The 15,406-nt window shown below is 43.7% G+C and overlaps 2 protein-coding genes across 9 annotated transcripts in view; one reads left to right on the forward strand and one right to left on the reverse strand.

Moving 5' to 3' along the window:
• Positions 1 to 4,602, forward strand: part of GGACT (gamma-glutamylamine cyclotransferase) — a 32,899-nt gene extending 28,297 nt beyond the window's left edge. The window contains exon 2 of the mRNA XM_075137892.1: positions 734 to 4,602. Within this exon, the coding sequence (XP_074993993.1) occupies positions 751 to 1,224 (474 nt within the window). The 5' untranslated portion in view covers positions 734 to 750 and the 3' untranslated portion in view covers positions 1,225 to 4,602. The remainder of the gene's footprint in view (positions 1 to 733) is intronic.
• Positions 2,787 to 15,406, reverse strand: part of PCCA (propionyl-CoA carboxylase subunit alpha) — a 291,279-nt gene continuing 278,659 nt past the window's right edge. For all 8 annotated transcript variants that reach the window (XM_075137806.1, XM_075137817.1, XM_075137809.1 and 5 more), the window contains 2 exons: positions 8,168 to 8,245; positions 2,787 to 4,689 (listed from right to left, as the gene is read on the reverse strand). In XM_075137806.1, coding sequence (XP_074993907.1) covers positions 4,621 to 4,689; positions 8,168 to 8,245 — 147 coding nt within the window. In that variant the 3' untranslated portion in view covers positions 2,787 to 4,620. The remainder of the gene's footprint in view (positions 4,690 to 8,167; positions 8,246 to 15,406) is intronic.

Here is a 15,406-nt window from a genome sequence, read left to right on the forward strand (position 1 = left end):
GTCCTCTGTTCGTCTCGGTGATGTGTGATGTCACAGTTTGTACGTCATTAGCTTGCTGCAGCTACGAGCATCATGCTGCTTGTTTTCTTTTTCTTTTTCCCAGGTAGCGTGTGACAAAGTCCATCAGTCCAGGCTTTAAAAAACACCACCACACCCCAAAAAGGGAAAACAAACTAACTGTGGCTTCACTCCCGCATGCTTTAATAATCAGGTTTGATCTGGGCTAATTAAACCGTAAATACAGTGGAGCAACATAGCAAGGTGTCTGGTCGCTGAGCCGAACCATGATTTGGTTTTTTGGTTGTGTTTTTTTTTCCCCCCATAAAGGATGTGCTAAGTGGGAGCTTGTTTCCATCACTGGAATGGCTCCCATAATGGTGAGAGAGAAAAAAACATAAATTAAGAAAAGCTCAGCGCTTTTCCCGAGGGTCAGGGATGCATTGGTCGATGTTGTGGATTCCTTAGAGAAACCATGGGATGTAATTTGATTGCAGCGAAGAACTGCAAGGGTGACTTTCTCCTGGTGTCTGTTTTTCGCTGTTACAGTTTATGACTGAAAAGTTTAAAGAGATATTTGAATTTAGTATGATGTTTAAACGAGGTGTGGGACGACAAGACCATTTTTGCACACACCTGAAGAGTCTTGCGTGTACGACGCGTCTTGGTACGGGTGCGGTTCTCCAGAGCGTCGGGCAAAGCAGCCCCGTGGGTAACGTACGCCTTTGTCTTTCAGCTGCTTTTGCAGGTACGATGGCTCGTGTCTTCGTCTACGGCACGCTTAAGAAGGGCCAGCCCAACTACAAGCACATGATCAACACTGCCAAGGGGCTAGCGAAATTCCAAGGAAGGGGCCGCACGGTGGAGAAGTATCCGCTGGTGATTGCAGGAAAATACAACATTCCTTACATGCTGAACATCCCGGGAACAGGACACCACGTTGCTGGGGAGATTTACTCAGTTGACGACCAGATGCTGCAGTTCCTGGATGAGTTTGAAGGCTGCCCAGACATGTACCAGCGTACCCTGATGAGAATCGAGGTGGTGGAGTGGGAAGGGAAGGGCGGCGCGGGCGAGGCGCGGGCAGCAGCCGAGGGCGTCATGGAGTGCTTCGTGTACAGCACGACGACGTACCCGCCCGAGTGGGTCGGCCTCCCCTACCATGACAGTTACGACTCCTCGGGGAAACACGGCCTCTCCTACGTCCTACGCGAAAGCCGGGATTAGAAACGGGAGAGAACGCAGCCCGGCCGAAGACGTAGTACTAAGCACGTTGTCGATCGGTAACCTTCCCAGGAAAGCTGTAACACCTTCCTATTAAAACAGAGGATCTCCTGTAACCTTCCCAACCCGGGAGCCTTGGCGCTAGTGTCGAAGTCCCGTAGGCCCAGAGTTGGGGACTCGTCCCCCGCTAGTCAGTGTCCTCCTCGCCCCCGCTAACCTGCTGCGAGTAACCGGGGTTCGCATGAGGCGTAAGGTAACTGTATCTCTGCACCTCGGTTTTGGGGTCTAGTTATTTTCTCCATCCCCCCTTTGCCTCAGCGCATGACTGAGGTCAGTGAAAGGCAGAGGAACAGACTAACTGTCTTTTTCACCCGAATTGACAAATTTTCTTATGTAGTTCTCCAAGGTGGATGGAATAATAATGATACTATTGCACTAATAACTGAAAGTCCTTAAAAAAAAAAAAAGTCTGCAAACAAAGTAAAGCACAACTCGCGTTTAATACTGACTTGTAATGGTTTAGTAGGTTACTGAATGTAAACAGGGAGAGATGACCATATAAATACTATGCGCTTCAAGACAAATATTAAATTGCTGGAGAAATAGATAAAATCTAAAGACTACTCTTACTCTGTGTTGCAGTGTTTTCCTGAACTGGAAAGGAGTATTTTTAAAACATGTTTAGTTTTATAAGGTACTGTGAAGAAATACTAAAAGAGTGGAAGAGAATTACATTTAAAATCGTATTTTTAATTTAGCATTCTAAGCACTTTAGGTACCACTTCAGTTCACTGAGTGACTGTGGGATTGGGGGGCTAGGGGGATGTTGGGGACCAGGAAAAGCAAACCTGGTTTCAGGTGCCCACCGCGCTATAGCAGATGCAGCTGTTGTGAGCACTTACTATCAAGGTGATTTTTAGCCAAGCACTTCAATGCAGAACTTGCAACTATATGCAAACTGAATTTCCTGGGGGGGGGGGGGGCAGAGGGGGGGGAGGGAGATTTTATATACATTACAAAAATATCCAGAGGACCTGTATTGTGATTATTGCAACATTCAAACTGGGGAAGGAAAAAAGAAAAAAAAAAGATGGAAAGACGACTATTGTCCCCCTGACCCAACCAACTGTGCTGGTTTCTGTACAATCTGAGAAAAATCGCGGCTTTCTTGTGTTACTCTACTGTGCCTTATATTTTCCTTCAACTGCAGCGTTTGGTACGTGTAGATTGTACAGTATACAAAGCTGCCAAAGGGATGTGAGCAGGGAACATATGCCGTGCCTTGAGCCAAAGTACGATTCAATGCACTAAGGATACCATTAAGAACAACGTTGTACTTCTGCTTCACTGCCAGTAGCCCTGTGATGGCCGGAAGAGGTCCGGGGTAGGGAATCAGCCTAGGGATCCAGGGTGAGGAATCAACCTAAACTTTATCAGGAAGACACTGCTGCATCTCATTTAGAAAAACAGACAGAAAGCTTGTGTTGCTGCAGTAGGCAAATTAAATAATTTTAAAGTAAAATAGTCATGTCATGTCTCTCTACCATACTTCCCCCCCTCCCCTCCCCCCTTAGTTTAGGGGGACCTGCAGAAGCTGAACTGTGCTCCTTTTGGAAGGGGCAGGATGGCTTGCAGGAGATTTGTAGGAAGATCTGCAGGGTGTCTGCCTCAGTTTCTCCAACTCCAAAAGCATTAATTTTCCTGGAGGGCAGGTACCACCCGAACACTCTCCTTACTCATCTTGATGGGTTTTGTAAACTAATTAAGAAAGCAGGTCCTGGTACTACATTATTCCCCCTTGGCCATGTGATGTAGTTGGCAGCATCTCCGTAACATGAAAAATGCCTCTTCAGTGAGAAGTTTCAAGCAGACTCATGAACCTTTCTGGCTGAACATGAGTCACCAGCCCTGTCACAGACTGTTTTCGTCCTTCACCCTCCAGTAAAGGGCCCAGGCGGCTCTGGCCAGAGGGGTTTTTCTGGGAAGCAGCGTGACCCTGCACATCCCAGGCAAGAAAATGAGAGCAGGCCCCCTCCTCTCTGGGGCGGGAGCCAAGGCAGAGCAGGAACAGCGACTTAGAGGTACACAAGAAAAACCAGCAGCAGGAGGCGAGATGAAAGGCAGGAGCAGCCCAGTGCCCCGGCCCAGCCGTGGGCAGCAGCGGAGGCCGAGGCAAGAGCGTAGGGACAGGGATGACAGAGCGTGCAGGGACTGCGGGGGTATCGCTGCATCTAGTGAGCTGCAGCTGCTGACTTGCTGAGCCAGACCAATTAATGGAAGAAGGAGCCTCTCTTAACCACACACTAACATTTTGAACCCAGTAACCTTCTGGTATCTTCACCGTCCTGTGGCATAGGGTTCCTGAGTGAGGAGGGAAACAAATACATCCTCTTACCTGTTCTGACGAAGTCACCAGCCCTGGCACTTCTGTTCAAGTCTCTTCAATCTTCTCCGCTCCAGGCCCTCTCTGGTTTCCCACACGGGATACGCAGCCCGTCGGGCAGGATACAGTTACGTATTATGAACAGTCCTAGTTCTTCAGACAGTCTTCTCACAAACTATGAACAGTCCTAGTCTTCACACAGTAAGAGCCTCCGCACCACAAAAGATCAGACACTTGGGTCTCCCTTTCCTGTAAGAGTTCAGGAGAAGGCTTGGCCTGAGGGACAGCGAGTGCCTCTAGCAATACCTTGGGGCGGCTAAGGGGCTTCAGGGACAGCGCCAGCTCCTTCTGTAAGGACTTGCATCCAGTAATCAACTGAAGGAAGATAACGGGGGGAAATTTGAGTATGGATTCTGAATAAAAGAAGAAAATTCCCTTACAACTGTAAATGAAAATACATGGGGAAAGTCTGTACTAGCAAAATAAAACACCTAACCTGTTACAAAGGCTTCAAAATATTACAATAAATCTGATGGGAATTTAAGCCATCAGCAGTAGTTGTTCAGCGATTACACAGAGCGTAGGAAAACTGCTCGGTTAACCACTCAGTGGTTAATTTTTCACTTCTACCAACTATTCTGTACAATTTGGCTGGGGCCTCAAACCAGTGATATTACCATGGAGAAGATGAATCGGATTTGGGCTTTTGTTTTCTTTTTTAAAAAAAGAGGCTTTTCCTGTTTTAAAGCAGCAATGGTACTTTATTGATTTTATTTGATCCTGAAAAATCAAAGAATTACAAAGGTTATGTACAAGTATTTCTGGAAGTAAAAATCTGGGATCTCTTGCCAAGGTTTAACATCTGTGTTTGCTGTCTTAACCACTGATACAATAAATATGACTGTATAAAATCTTGCACATAGGACTGCCCGTCTTCTGTGTTGAATTGCCTTAATTTTACTTTATGGATGGAAATAATAAAGGCTTAGCTAATTCAACAGTGTGGAGGCAACCTTTCATTCCAGTTCCACCAGCAGATCTCCTTCTCCAACGGTATCACCAGCTTTGCAGTGCACAGCTTTCACCTACAGTACAGAAATGGAAATAATTTCAAATCTTCCTCAATTGCATGGTTAAATAAATGGCTTGGTTGACATTGCTTACATGGAGTATCACATCTGCAAGGGTGTAAAAAAAAGGGTAAATGGCCACTACACAACATTATGACCACCACGGGGAGCACAGGCACGTGTATGTTGGAAGGGCCTTGAGAGGTTGCCAGGTTGACCTCCAAAAGTCAGAGTCCAGCCGAGTTTTGAGTATCGCTGAGGATGGAGACTCCACAACCTGTGGGCAGCCTGCTCCAGTGCTTGACCAAATTATGTCCAACTCCATCAAGCTATTTAAGCACCTACCACTTGATGGTTTTTTTATTACTTAGGTGCTTGAAGATCTGAACATCAGATCAAGATGGCACTTCTAAAAATTAAAAAGCACCTTTCTTCCACCTGTTTGCACTGCTGTTCATTTACTACTAAATTTTTAAATCTTTTAGATGACAGGCTGACTCTTCAACACTCACACTTGAACGTTTCAATGAAATATCCCAGTATCTTTTGCGTTATAGATTTTAAGTATAACTGAATTTTGGGACTGCAGGCATGAAGTGGGTTTCCCTCAATCCCCAGACAGCTGAGATCGATTGATTCAAATGTGAATTTGGATCCTTTAACATAACTGAACTTGGCAAAGGGCTACCACTGTCAAATAAATGCAACTACATCTGTAGATGAATTATATAGTCACATGCAGATTCCTGAATTTTAAAACACAAACATCTTATACTAGTCCCTGATTTCCTCTGTAAAAGCCTGTAACATGTTTGAATTCCCTTTCAGCTCATGGAGCTCCAGAAAATACTTGAAGCTGTATATTAGAGTTTGCTTGCAATATTAATTCAGAGCTCACACTGACATGCCAAATCCTTGGTCAAAACTTTGTTCAGCAGTTAGCTCAGTTTAGTCACCCAAACGTCACCTTGGGCTCCTAAAGGAAACCTGCAGCGTACCCGAAATACCGGGCTACTATGGCTACGCTATTGCCCGCATCCGAGTTTGATAGTCTAAAGCCACACGAGCTGTAAGCATACCTCTGGCTCTGCAGCACAGGCATATTCACTGCGTTGCCCCAGAAATGAAGCTGAACACTGTACACGGGCAGAGACACCGTGAGGTGTACAAAAAAGAGCTTTATTTCTAAATCAATAGCCAGGCAGCCTACCCGATTCCCGAGTCTCAATCTTTTAAGAGATGAAAGCAGTGTGAAAGATATTCCACTTCTTTCTTTTCCTTTTCTACAAAGCCAAGGTTCAGCAAACATCGTAGCTGACTAGCGTTTCAAACTCCCCAGTGATTTTTGACATGCAGCGGGGCCAGCTCCTCGTCCTGACCCACGCGCAGCTGTCCCGTAGGAGACAGGAGGCACGCCAGTTCCTCTCCATCCTTCCCTCATTTTTAAACCACCTGCAGCTGGAGTGAACTCGAAGTAGATTAGATAAAAACAAGCCACTTCTCTCGCAATTACAAACAGGAAGATGGGGTTTGATGCAGAAAAGGAATTCACCCAGGAATGACAATGGGAACGTCTTCCAGCTGAAGACAAACGAACTGAGTTTAAAAACACAGTTTCAAAGTATCAAAACGTGGACTAACAGCCAGTGCCAAACATCCTGTGGAGGGGCCAAGTTATTTTAGCACTCAGAGCCATGACTTTGCACTGCAGAACGGGATGGATTCTGTTCAGCAGCTTCATTTCTACACAGTCCAAAACTTTTTTGCTTTTTCAAATTCTTAAAATTCTAAAGAATCAAATAATTTGCTTATTATTAAAATGGAGATGCCAAGGGGACATTGCAAGGTGCACATTGCGCCCACTGAATGGCCTGTGCACCATTCAAATCCCACTTTGAAGGATTAATAAGCCAAACGTGGGTTTTACGTGGCATCTGTACAGAGTGAGTGGGAGATATTTATTACTGGGAGAAGGACAAGCAGGATTTTAAGACACAGGCCCATGGGTTGCAGCACACCTCGGTGGGAAAGTGAAGGTTAAAGTAAAAAATAAAAGGGGGTGGGTGGGAGAGGGAATGGCATTTTAATTACAAATACTCCCTAGTTAAAAACAGAGGATGCAAAAAGCAGTAATAAGGGGTTAAACAAAAGAAGCAAAGATGAAAAACTAAATGCTGGGAAATATTAATCAAGTGAGAAAATAAATTATATAGGAATTAATGCATGAAATAAAATACCAAAGCGGCAACGTTAAAGCAACAGGAGAAGGTACGTTCTCCCTCTCTCTGCAATTTTTTTTCCTCGAGACCCAGTTTTGCACTAGATGCACTGGAAGAGGCAAGCCCTGGGTCCCAGCCTCAGTGACGATTTTCGTGCTGTGCCAAATAAGCCTTTCTTGTAAACACACAAACAGTCCTTGGCATAGAGACCCGCCTTGAGATCTCAGCCAATCTTGCCAGTGGCTAACCTCGTCCCTGCCCTGGAGAGCCAGGCTCCTTGCTGCCTCCCTCTGGGCTAAGGGATCTTGCATTGGGTTTGGGTTTGCCGTTTTTAATAACAAAATGGCAGTGCTTCAGGGAGCGCAGAGGGGCTTGTCCCCAGGCAGAGAAGGGCTAGGACGTGCTAGGAAATACGAGATAGAGGAGAACATATCATCCAGGTCTTTGGCAAGGACTCTGACCAGTGACTCCTCAAGAGTGACTCTGCTCTGCCCTTGAAAAGGATGGATCAGGGGCCTGTGTTTAGGTGACGGTTTCAGGCTGCGAATTACAATCCGGCACAGGGATGCTCCGAGGCCCTGATTTAGGAGCTGACAGTCCCCAGACCGGATGGGGTTTAAGGCATGCCCTTGTCATATAAGCTTAACCAGTTCCCTGCCCAGAGCACTGGTTTTGGTACATCCTGCAGGAGGAGAGTCCCAGCTCGGGGGCTGCAATGCTGATCCCCCTAGAAGCAAGATACCGCGACGCACAGCCTTGCAAAGCTTAACACATTTGCAGATCTAGGCTTCATATTTAATGGTCACAATAACAAAAAAATTGCTTTTCTCATCTTCCTGCAAAAGCACTTTCTATGCCTAGTTCTGAGTGTTTTTTTTAATGTCAAATTGTTTGCCATTAATGAATTAACTGGCAAAGAGATGTCTCTTCTTCAGTCGCTCTCTGGAAAGACGGAATTTGGAGAAACGGTCTGCAACACCTTTCAATTCAGCTTGGCATTCTAACATCATAGAAAACAAATCATTTAGGAGAAAAAGAGTTATATGAATTTCTGAAGCCAATAAAGCTATTTCCTGCTGTGCTATCTAAGGCTCGGAACTACTTAACAGCATTCACAGCAGATGCAAATGTTAAAAATTAAAGACACCTCTCTTCGAAAAACTTATAACAATCGGACTTAATTCCTTAACAACCAGAATCCTCCTCTTTTCCTTTTTAAATTCTATCCTATTTGACAAGTTGCATATGGTTTTAAGTGACCCAAGGTAGCTTACCTTGCCTGTTTTAGCAGCAATCATACTGTTCTGCATTTTCATTGCTTCAATTACACAAATCTCTTGACCTTCCGAAACCTGGTAAAATTAAAGCAGTACAAAATGAGGATAGAGGATTTGAAATGCTCTAAGTGTGTATGATTCTTCTGGAAAATAAAGGGATTATTTCATTAAATGCTATAAAGACTTTCATGGCACAAGTCAAGTCACCCAGCTACACAGTCACGACACAAACCACAATCACAAATAGCAGTTGCTTTTGACAAAACTGGCATCAAAATACGGAAAAAGGAATCACCTACTTAAAGCTATCACCTCAGACAAGGCTCTTCTCCCATCCCATCCACTCAGCTCCAACATCTACAGTTCACATTTCACATCCACCACAGTTCGACATCAATTAAACCCAGAGCAAAATTTAATTTGTGAAGTTTTGGCTGGGGAGCCTTTGCTTTGCTTCCCTGGTGCAGATCCCGCGGATACTAATCCTGATTCAGAAGCCAAAAGTTTCCTGGCACGCGTCCGGGGGAGCATGGGCTGGAAGCTCCGGCAATATCCAACGGGCTAACGCTGAGCAGAACGTCACACCTCCGCACACGGCAGCATCTGGATGGCGGCTGATGACTTCGGTCTGACGGAAGGGAGCACGCCTGCGAGGAACCACCTCTCATCCGCACGGGAGGCATCGCAGAGGCAAAACCATCATTTTCACCACAGCTGATAACTCTTAAAGGGAGACATTCAAGTTTCCTCCTTCTGCTTGTTTGCACTCTGCTAACAGGCATACACAAGCTCAGGGTCACCAGTAACCCACTGGAGGCTCCCTGTGCCTCCCAGTCAGATCCTCCCTCCAATGCCTTGGACCACATTGCAGAGGGAACAGCCGCTCGAGGCTTTACAGTGGTCGGGGGGGCTGCCTATACATGAGGGGGAAAACACAGGATTCAGAATTTATCCCTCGTGTAACCCAGCGATCAGCCGGTCATCCCATGAAGACGATTTATGCTGGAGAGGGAAGGGCGCTAGGCCCTACGTGCCAGTATTTAGGACTTGCGCAGGTACAGCCCTCTGGGATGCCTGGCTCTGAGTGTCCGCTGCAAGCCTTTTCATTAGGCTCTTTTGCAGATGTAGTCTGCCATTCACTCATTATCCCAGCAAATTTGGGATGCTTTCACTCTGATGTCAAAATTTCATAAAAGAGGGTAATTTAAGACCTGCAGAGATCTGGTTTATGTGTTGTTATATGTGCCAGTGCCCTCAAGATGTGTTTGTTTATATACATACAAATATACACATGGATATATTTCTCTAAATACATGTAAAATGAATAATGCGTGTTTAAGGACAAGTATGTACCATTTTGGAGGAATATACTGTCTCACAGCCAGGTGTGAAGTCAGAGATCAAATGCACGTTGCATGAAGTACGTTCTGAAAATTTAAATAAAGCTTTTTCCTAAAGCGTGCACTAGCAATGACTGAAAAGCATTGATGTCTGCCTATGGGTTCTGAGCAAGACAGAAGAAAAGACGTTACGTTAAAAGGTGCTCACACACCTTTTCTTCAACAGACTGCCAACAGCAATATGACGGGCTTTTTGGGGTAAATAAGGAAAACGTTTGCTATGGGAACATGGTGTACTCCCTGGATACAGAGAATAACCAACACCCAACACTTCACCTGCAGAAATTCCATCCTGAGCTTCAGGCGAGCATTTAAGTCATTAGCAGTGTCAAATTCGGTGAATAGTATCAAAGACTTGTTCTTTGTCCCCAGTTATTTCCCCTCTATTCCCTTTCTCTGTCTTTTGTCTCCTTCCTTCCACACCTGCTGCTCTGCCTGTAGCCTTGTCCCAGCAGCTCTTTCTTCCCTTGCTTGCTTCTCTTCTTCTTCTTCTCCCTATCTCACTGCTCAGGTTTTCTTCCATCTGCTCCGAACCTTCCAGACATTTCTGAGGTTAAGAGGAAGCTACGAATATCTACTTCTGTTTAAAAAAAAAAAAAAAGGGCAAGAATGTTTGTTCGAGGTTTTTTTTTAATAGCATATTTCAGAAGCAAATTTGACACCCTCTGGTTAAACGCAGCCACCAGAGCGCCAAGAACATGAGCCTCTAAAAGCTGCTGAAGATTGAGATGCTAAGGAGTGCAGAACTGAATTGAGTGGCCTAATTTCAAGGGCACAAGAAACTCTTCTCTTGAGCCCCAGTGCGATTCAACCGTAACATGGCTTCATCAGGTGGATGGCGTGCAAATGAACCAGTTAGCAATTATCTAAACTGGAGTTCTGGAAATACATCTACTGGAAAAGTACAGAATTGCCTCTGTAGATCTTAAGTACAGCGCTAAAATGCCAGGAAGTATTAGCGATTGTGGGATGGAAATGTCCATCAATCTGAATTTCTCCTCAGTTTCTCCCCTTTCTCAAAAATAAAGTTTTTGTGGTTTATATAATAACTGCTGGGTTGATGACAAAGGAAGCGGTGTCTGAGAAAGAAATAACCCACCCAATCCACAAAATATATAGACAAAGTATCCAGTTAACATCTAGTCTTACTAATTGGGAAGGAAGGAGGCACTTGCAGCACGTACCATGTGTGAAAATGCTGTGTCAGTACTTCTGATGATGTGCAATTTGTTGAAAATTACCTTGGTGAAAGTGTCACTTAAGCACTGAAGTTTAATTACTGTTCTTATGTTAAACCTTTACAGCTCCACTCATTGTGTTGCAAAGCAACAAATCCTAAAATTAGGCACTTGTATCTCTCTTTTCTCTTTTTCAGTGTTTTGGGCATTGTCCAATTTCTTTCATTCCATAATTGCACATATCCTTTTGCTGTTATTTAGCCTGCAAATGAAAACCGCAGCGATGTGTACAAGTTCTTGCTTTCTAACTTATTTAAGGATTTATCTGGACCATTTTTAATGTTGCATTTTCATCATATAATTTATTTCTTTCAGTGGATGGTAAACCAATGTAAACCACCATCTTTACACTTCAATTTAGAGAGGTCTCAGACATGACCCAAATCTGTCAAAACAGGCAAATAAAATCAAACAAAAAATGGGATTGATTTGAACCAAGTAAAATAAAAGGGCTCCTTTTCTTAAAAGAAATTAAACTCCGGTATCTTTCTCACAGAGTTACGCTAGAGACAAATCTACCTTTACATTGCTTGGAGTATCACAATAAATGAGTGATTAACTGTTAGACCTGCAGTCTGTATTTTAGTAGTTTATTTCTGCATGGCGCAGTTCAAAGCTGCTGTTCAGTTTTGTTCTCCAGAGAGTGAAAAGGAAAAAGAAAAAAAAAGAAGAAAACAAATCATAGAAGAGGAGGGTACTTAACATCTCGACGTTGCTAACAATCCTGGTGTGAATTTGGGAACAGTCAATAGCACTGTTTGAGTAACCTGGGGACTGCATGGTGGTTGTTATCGCCTCTGGCCAAAAGGTTACACTCAGGACCGGGAACTGCCTCCAGCCATTTCCCACCCAGCCACTCACGACACACGGGGTGGAAGCAGAATGTGAGGAGCAGCAACCCCGAGCCGCTCCAACAACCTCACTGCACCTATGGAGGGCCGTAAAGACTAACGGCACTTACAGATAGGCCTCTTCGAAACCCAGAGACAGAAAAAGACAGCGCAGATCCGAGGGCATTGCTGCCACGGGAACTTTGCGAATACGGTCCACTTTCCTCAGACTTTTGGGCGTCACCTGATAAAGACTTAACGATCGTGACAGGACGTCTTCAATGTTAGGCTTAGAAAACGGTCACAAGCCCCACAAGTCTTTCTGATAAACCCAGCCGGCACTGATGTATTTCCCCGCTCCCCGTCTAATTGGTGTAAAGTTTGCAGATCTGAATCCCCTATCTTTTATCCAGCTTGCTGCGTCCTCTCCTTTGACACGAGGTCAGGGTTCACATTCGCATCCGATTATCGAAGTGGCACTCATTAAGCGGCAGCCTGCCTCGCACCAAAATGAGTTCGCTGGAAGGGGAACTCGGCCCATTTACTCAGCAGATTTTAGCATTTTAAGGAGGCCTGAATGTCACACGGTATTGCTACATTTTGAGGAGTTTCAGACATCTCCAGCTGATGATTAATTGTGAGTGATGGGAAATAAAATCCAGTAAAGCCAGCTGCTTGCCATGGTCGGCAAAATTACTATAATGGATATAGGCTGCCAATTTTCCAGTTTTACTGGCAAGTCTTCCAAGTGTAATTAAGGGAAGTTATAAATGATATGGAAATCTATCAAGTCCCATTTATTTTCAGAGGACTCTTTCCCCTGAGACTTTTATCTTCAAGCTTATAGTTTGCTTTGTTGTGCTAATGATTTAAACCACTTCTTATTTCTGATTAAAGCCCCAATACCCTTCATAAGAAGTTAGATCCACTTCATTCAGAAGGATTTAAAGAAACAGAAACCTTTTTAAAGTTCTGTTTGTTAACCGTGCTGAGCTCTCGCTTCCTCTGTGGAGGCGTAACAGAGCATCCTCCATCTTAGGCACCTCGCTACCGCCTGGATTTCTGCTTCCGACAAATTCTGGGGATTGGGAAAGATCTGGTGGGGGGAGGGAGGGAAAAGAGGGAATAAAAAAAATAAAATAAAAAAATGCACCATCAACAAAACCCCAACTTCCCTCCGAATCCTAAATCCTCCGAAAACAAAGATCGTAGGTACTGCCTTAGACGCTAGGCATTTAGCACAGGGTGGTGTTGCTCACTAATGTTGTTTGATTTGGAATAAAAGCATGAAAATGATGTGCAAAGGCCTAAAATTGGAGAGGTAAAGGATGACTGCACAGTATTCCATTTCTCAATTTCATCCTTCAGAGCCACAAAATGGGGGTGATACAGTTACTGGATGAGATTTACAGTAACAGCTGTGGTCTTCCCACACAAGGGAGGACCTTCTAATGGGCTAAGGTCTGTTTTGAACAGACGGGGAGTAGCAAAACAAGGTTCCCTATTAAGGGTGTGCAGTAATATTCCTGATAAAGAAAATGAGTAATGGTAGTCAGATTGCTTTAAGAGACCTAAATCTCCTTTCGCTGTTTTAAAAAAAAAAGAGCTATTTTAGAAAGTGCTAACTGCTAAATAAATGAAAGACATGTAAATGTAAGGGTTTGGTTTTTTCTTAATCTCCTCGCTAGGAACTGTAAAGAATGCATAGGAACCAGTGCCAGGGGCATATGGCTTTCTCCTGTGCTGAACATTCACACAAAAGACAGGTTCATCAGTCATTGGAGTATCTGGATAAAAAATTAGCTCCTGATGGATGGTATTTAGAGCTTACCTGCTGCTAGTACATTACCAGAGAAACACAGGTTTTGAAACCCACATGACATTAGAAACTGCAGACCATGAAATACCCCACGTGCAAGCGCGCTCATAATGTACGCCAGGTTATACAAAATAAGAAATAAGCTATTTAAACCCTCTGCCTAAAATTGGGCCCGCTGCAAGGAACCCTGGGTCAGCCCTACACAGGCCAATTAATGCACAGCATCTGCCGTATAGAAGCCGTGCATGAAGCACTTCCGAATGATTTCAGCAATTAAAAGAAAACTGTTTCCTGCCTGTTCTGACAGCAACTGTTTCAATGCAAGAGTGAGCACCAAATCATTGTGTGCAGCTGAAAAAATTAAGTCTTTTTTTTTTTTTTTTAATCTTGTGAAAAGGGAGTGGGAGGGATGAAGATTTCTTACGGAATCGGATCGTTCTTTTGTTGTCCGACATTCTGTGTTTTTCTGCCAAATTAGACAGAAGGCTCCGAGGGTTTACGGGGCCCTCTACAGTATCACCTTCTGGTGCACTGTGGCTCCCTAAAAAGATGGATCAATATCAACCCTGCTGATTTGCCTACAAAAGTGAAAATCCCTCAATTACATTTTTAAGACCATTTATTTAGAAAGCAGGTGCTCCGATGCGTAACATTTTTAAGGCTCTTGGAGCTGAAGGGAAAAGAACAATGACAGCCCTAAGCAAAAAGGATCTTAGATTTGGTTAAAAGTGAAGTGAAAATTGGACTTTATTGATATCTCCTTTTTCAGCTTTCGGGAGACACCAGTAAATATCCCTCGCAATTTCCCCTATGCTGAGACTTGTGTCCCTATTGAGCCTTGTAAGTAAGAAGGGGCAATGCAAGACGGTGCCATATGAAATCCAGCTATCCTCTCCTGTAGTCTTCTGCAAAATAATTACAAACATTCATCTTGTTTATGCTTGTACAAAACCACTGAAGAGTGAGTTAAGTATGCATTCACTATCCAAAACCCTTATGAAGATACTGGGATTTTTGTTTGTTTATTTGTTGTTTAAACTTAGTCCATGCCGGTATCATTCTCTTCCCAGACTTTTTTCTCTCTGACTTGTTGGCAATCTGGCAGCAAGCATCCAACAAGAAAACAAATCAAGAGGAATTGGATAGACAGCAATTGAAATTCCTTGACATTGTCCATCACCATAAAATAATTAGAGCAGGTTTTCCCTTCTTTCCAAATTAACTTTGAAACCAGAGCTACAGAGCTGCAATATAATTAGCAGCAATTAATAGTACTTGACAAATCATTATTAAACTTTTTTTGCAACGCATGAACCCGAAGAGAGCACATCCCAAATTTTGTGACCTCTGACTAACCAAAGGCCAGTGATGTCCCCCTGACAGCAATCGGCACTGGTCATTGCACTCCCACATACCCAAAACGCACTTCCCTACTGCTTCTGAGATGCCAGCGTGTTGCAGAAGCGATACGCAGGCAGAGCACTTCTGGGGCGATTCTTGTCCTACTCCGCCCAAGGCAAGGCTTAGTTTCCATCACACCAATCTTTATCAGTCAACTTTTTTAGTAACGGCTAAAAAGTTGTTTATCATTTGAAAAGGCAAAGCACACCAATAAAAAAAAAAAATCTATGATTTCTTTACAAAGGATGGTAGCATTTTTCCCCTTGGAGGAAACTCTAACAATATTGAGTATTTGCACCTCATCATCGGAACAGGATTTCGTTCTTAATTACAGCATACTCAAAGACAAATCTAAGACTCGTGCAATTGCATAAAGATATAGAAGAAAAATCTATTCAAGTCAAATACAAAATTTAAATAAATATATTATGAGCAATTACTATAATTAAGTTTTTTTAATGTAACCACAATTACTACTTGAAGCCTCATGCTATAAGAATGGTGAAATATTTGAATGCTTTTACTCTTGAAATTTCACAACTGTGAAA

This window comes from Calonectris borealis, chromosome 1, assembly GCF_964195595.1.
Source record: "Calonectris borealis chromosome 1, bCalBor7.hap1.2, whole genome shotgun sequence".
Lineage (NCBI taxonomy): Eukaryota > Metazoa > Chordata > Aves > Procellariiformes > Procellariidae > Calonectris > Calonectris borealis.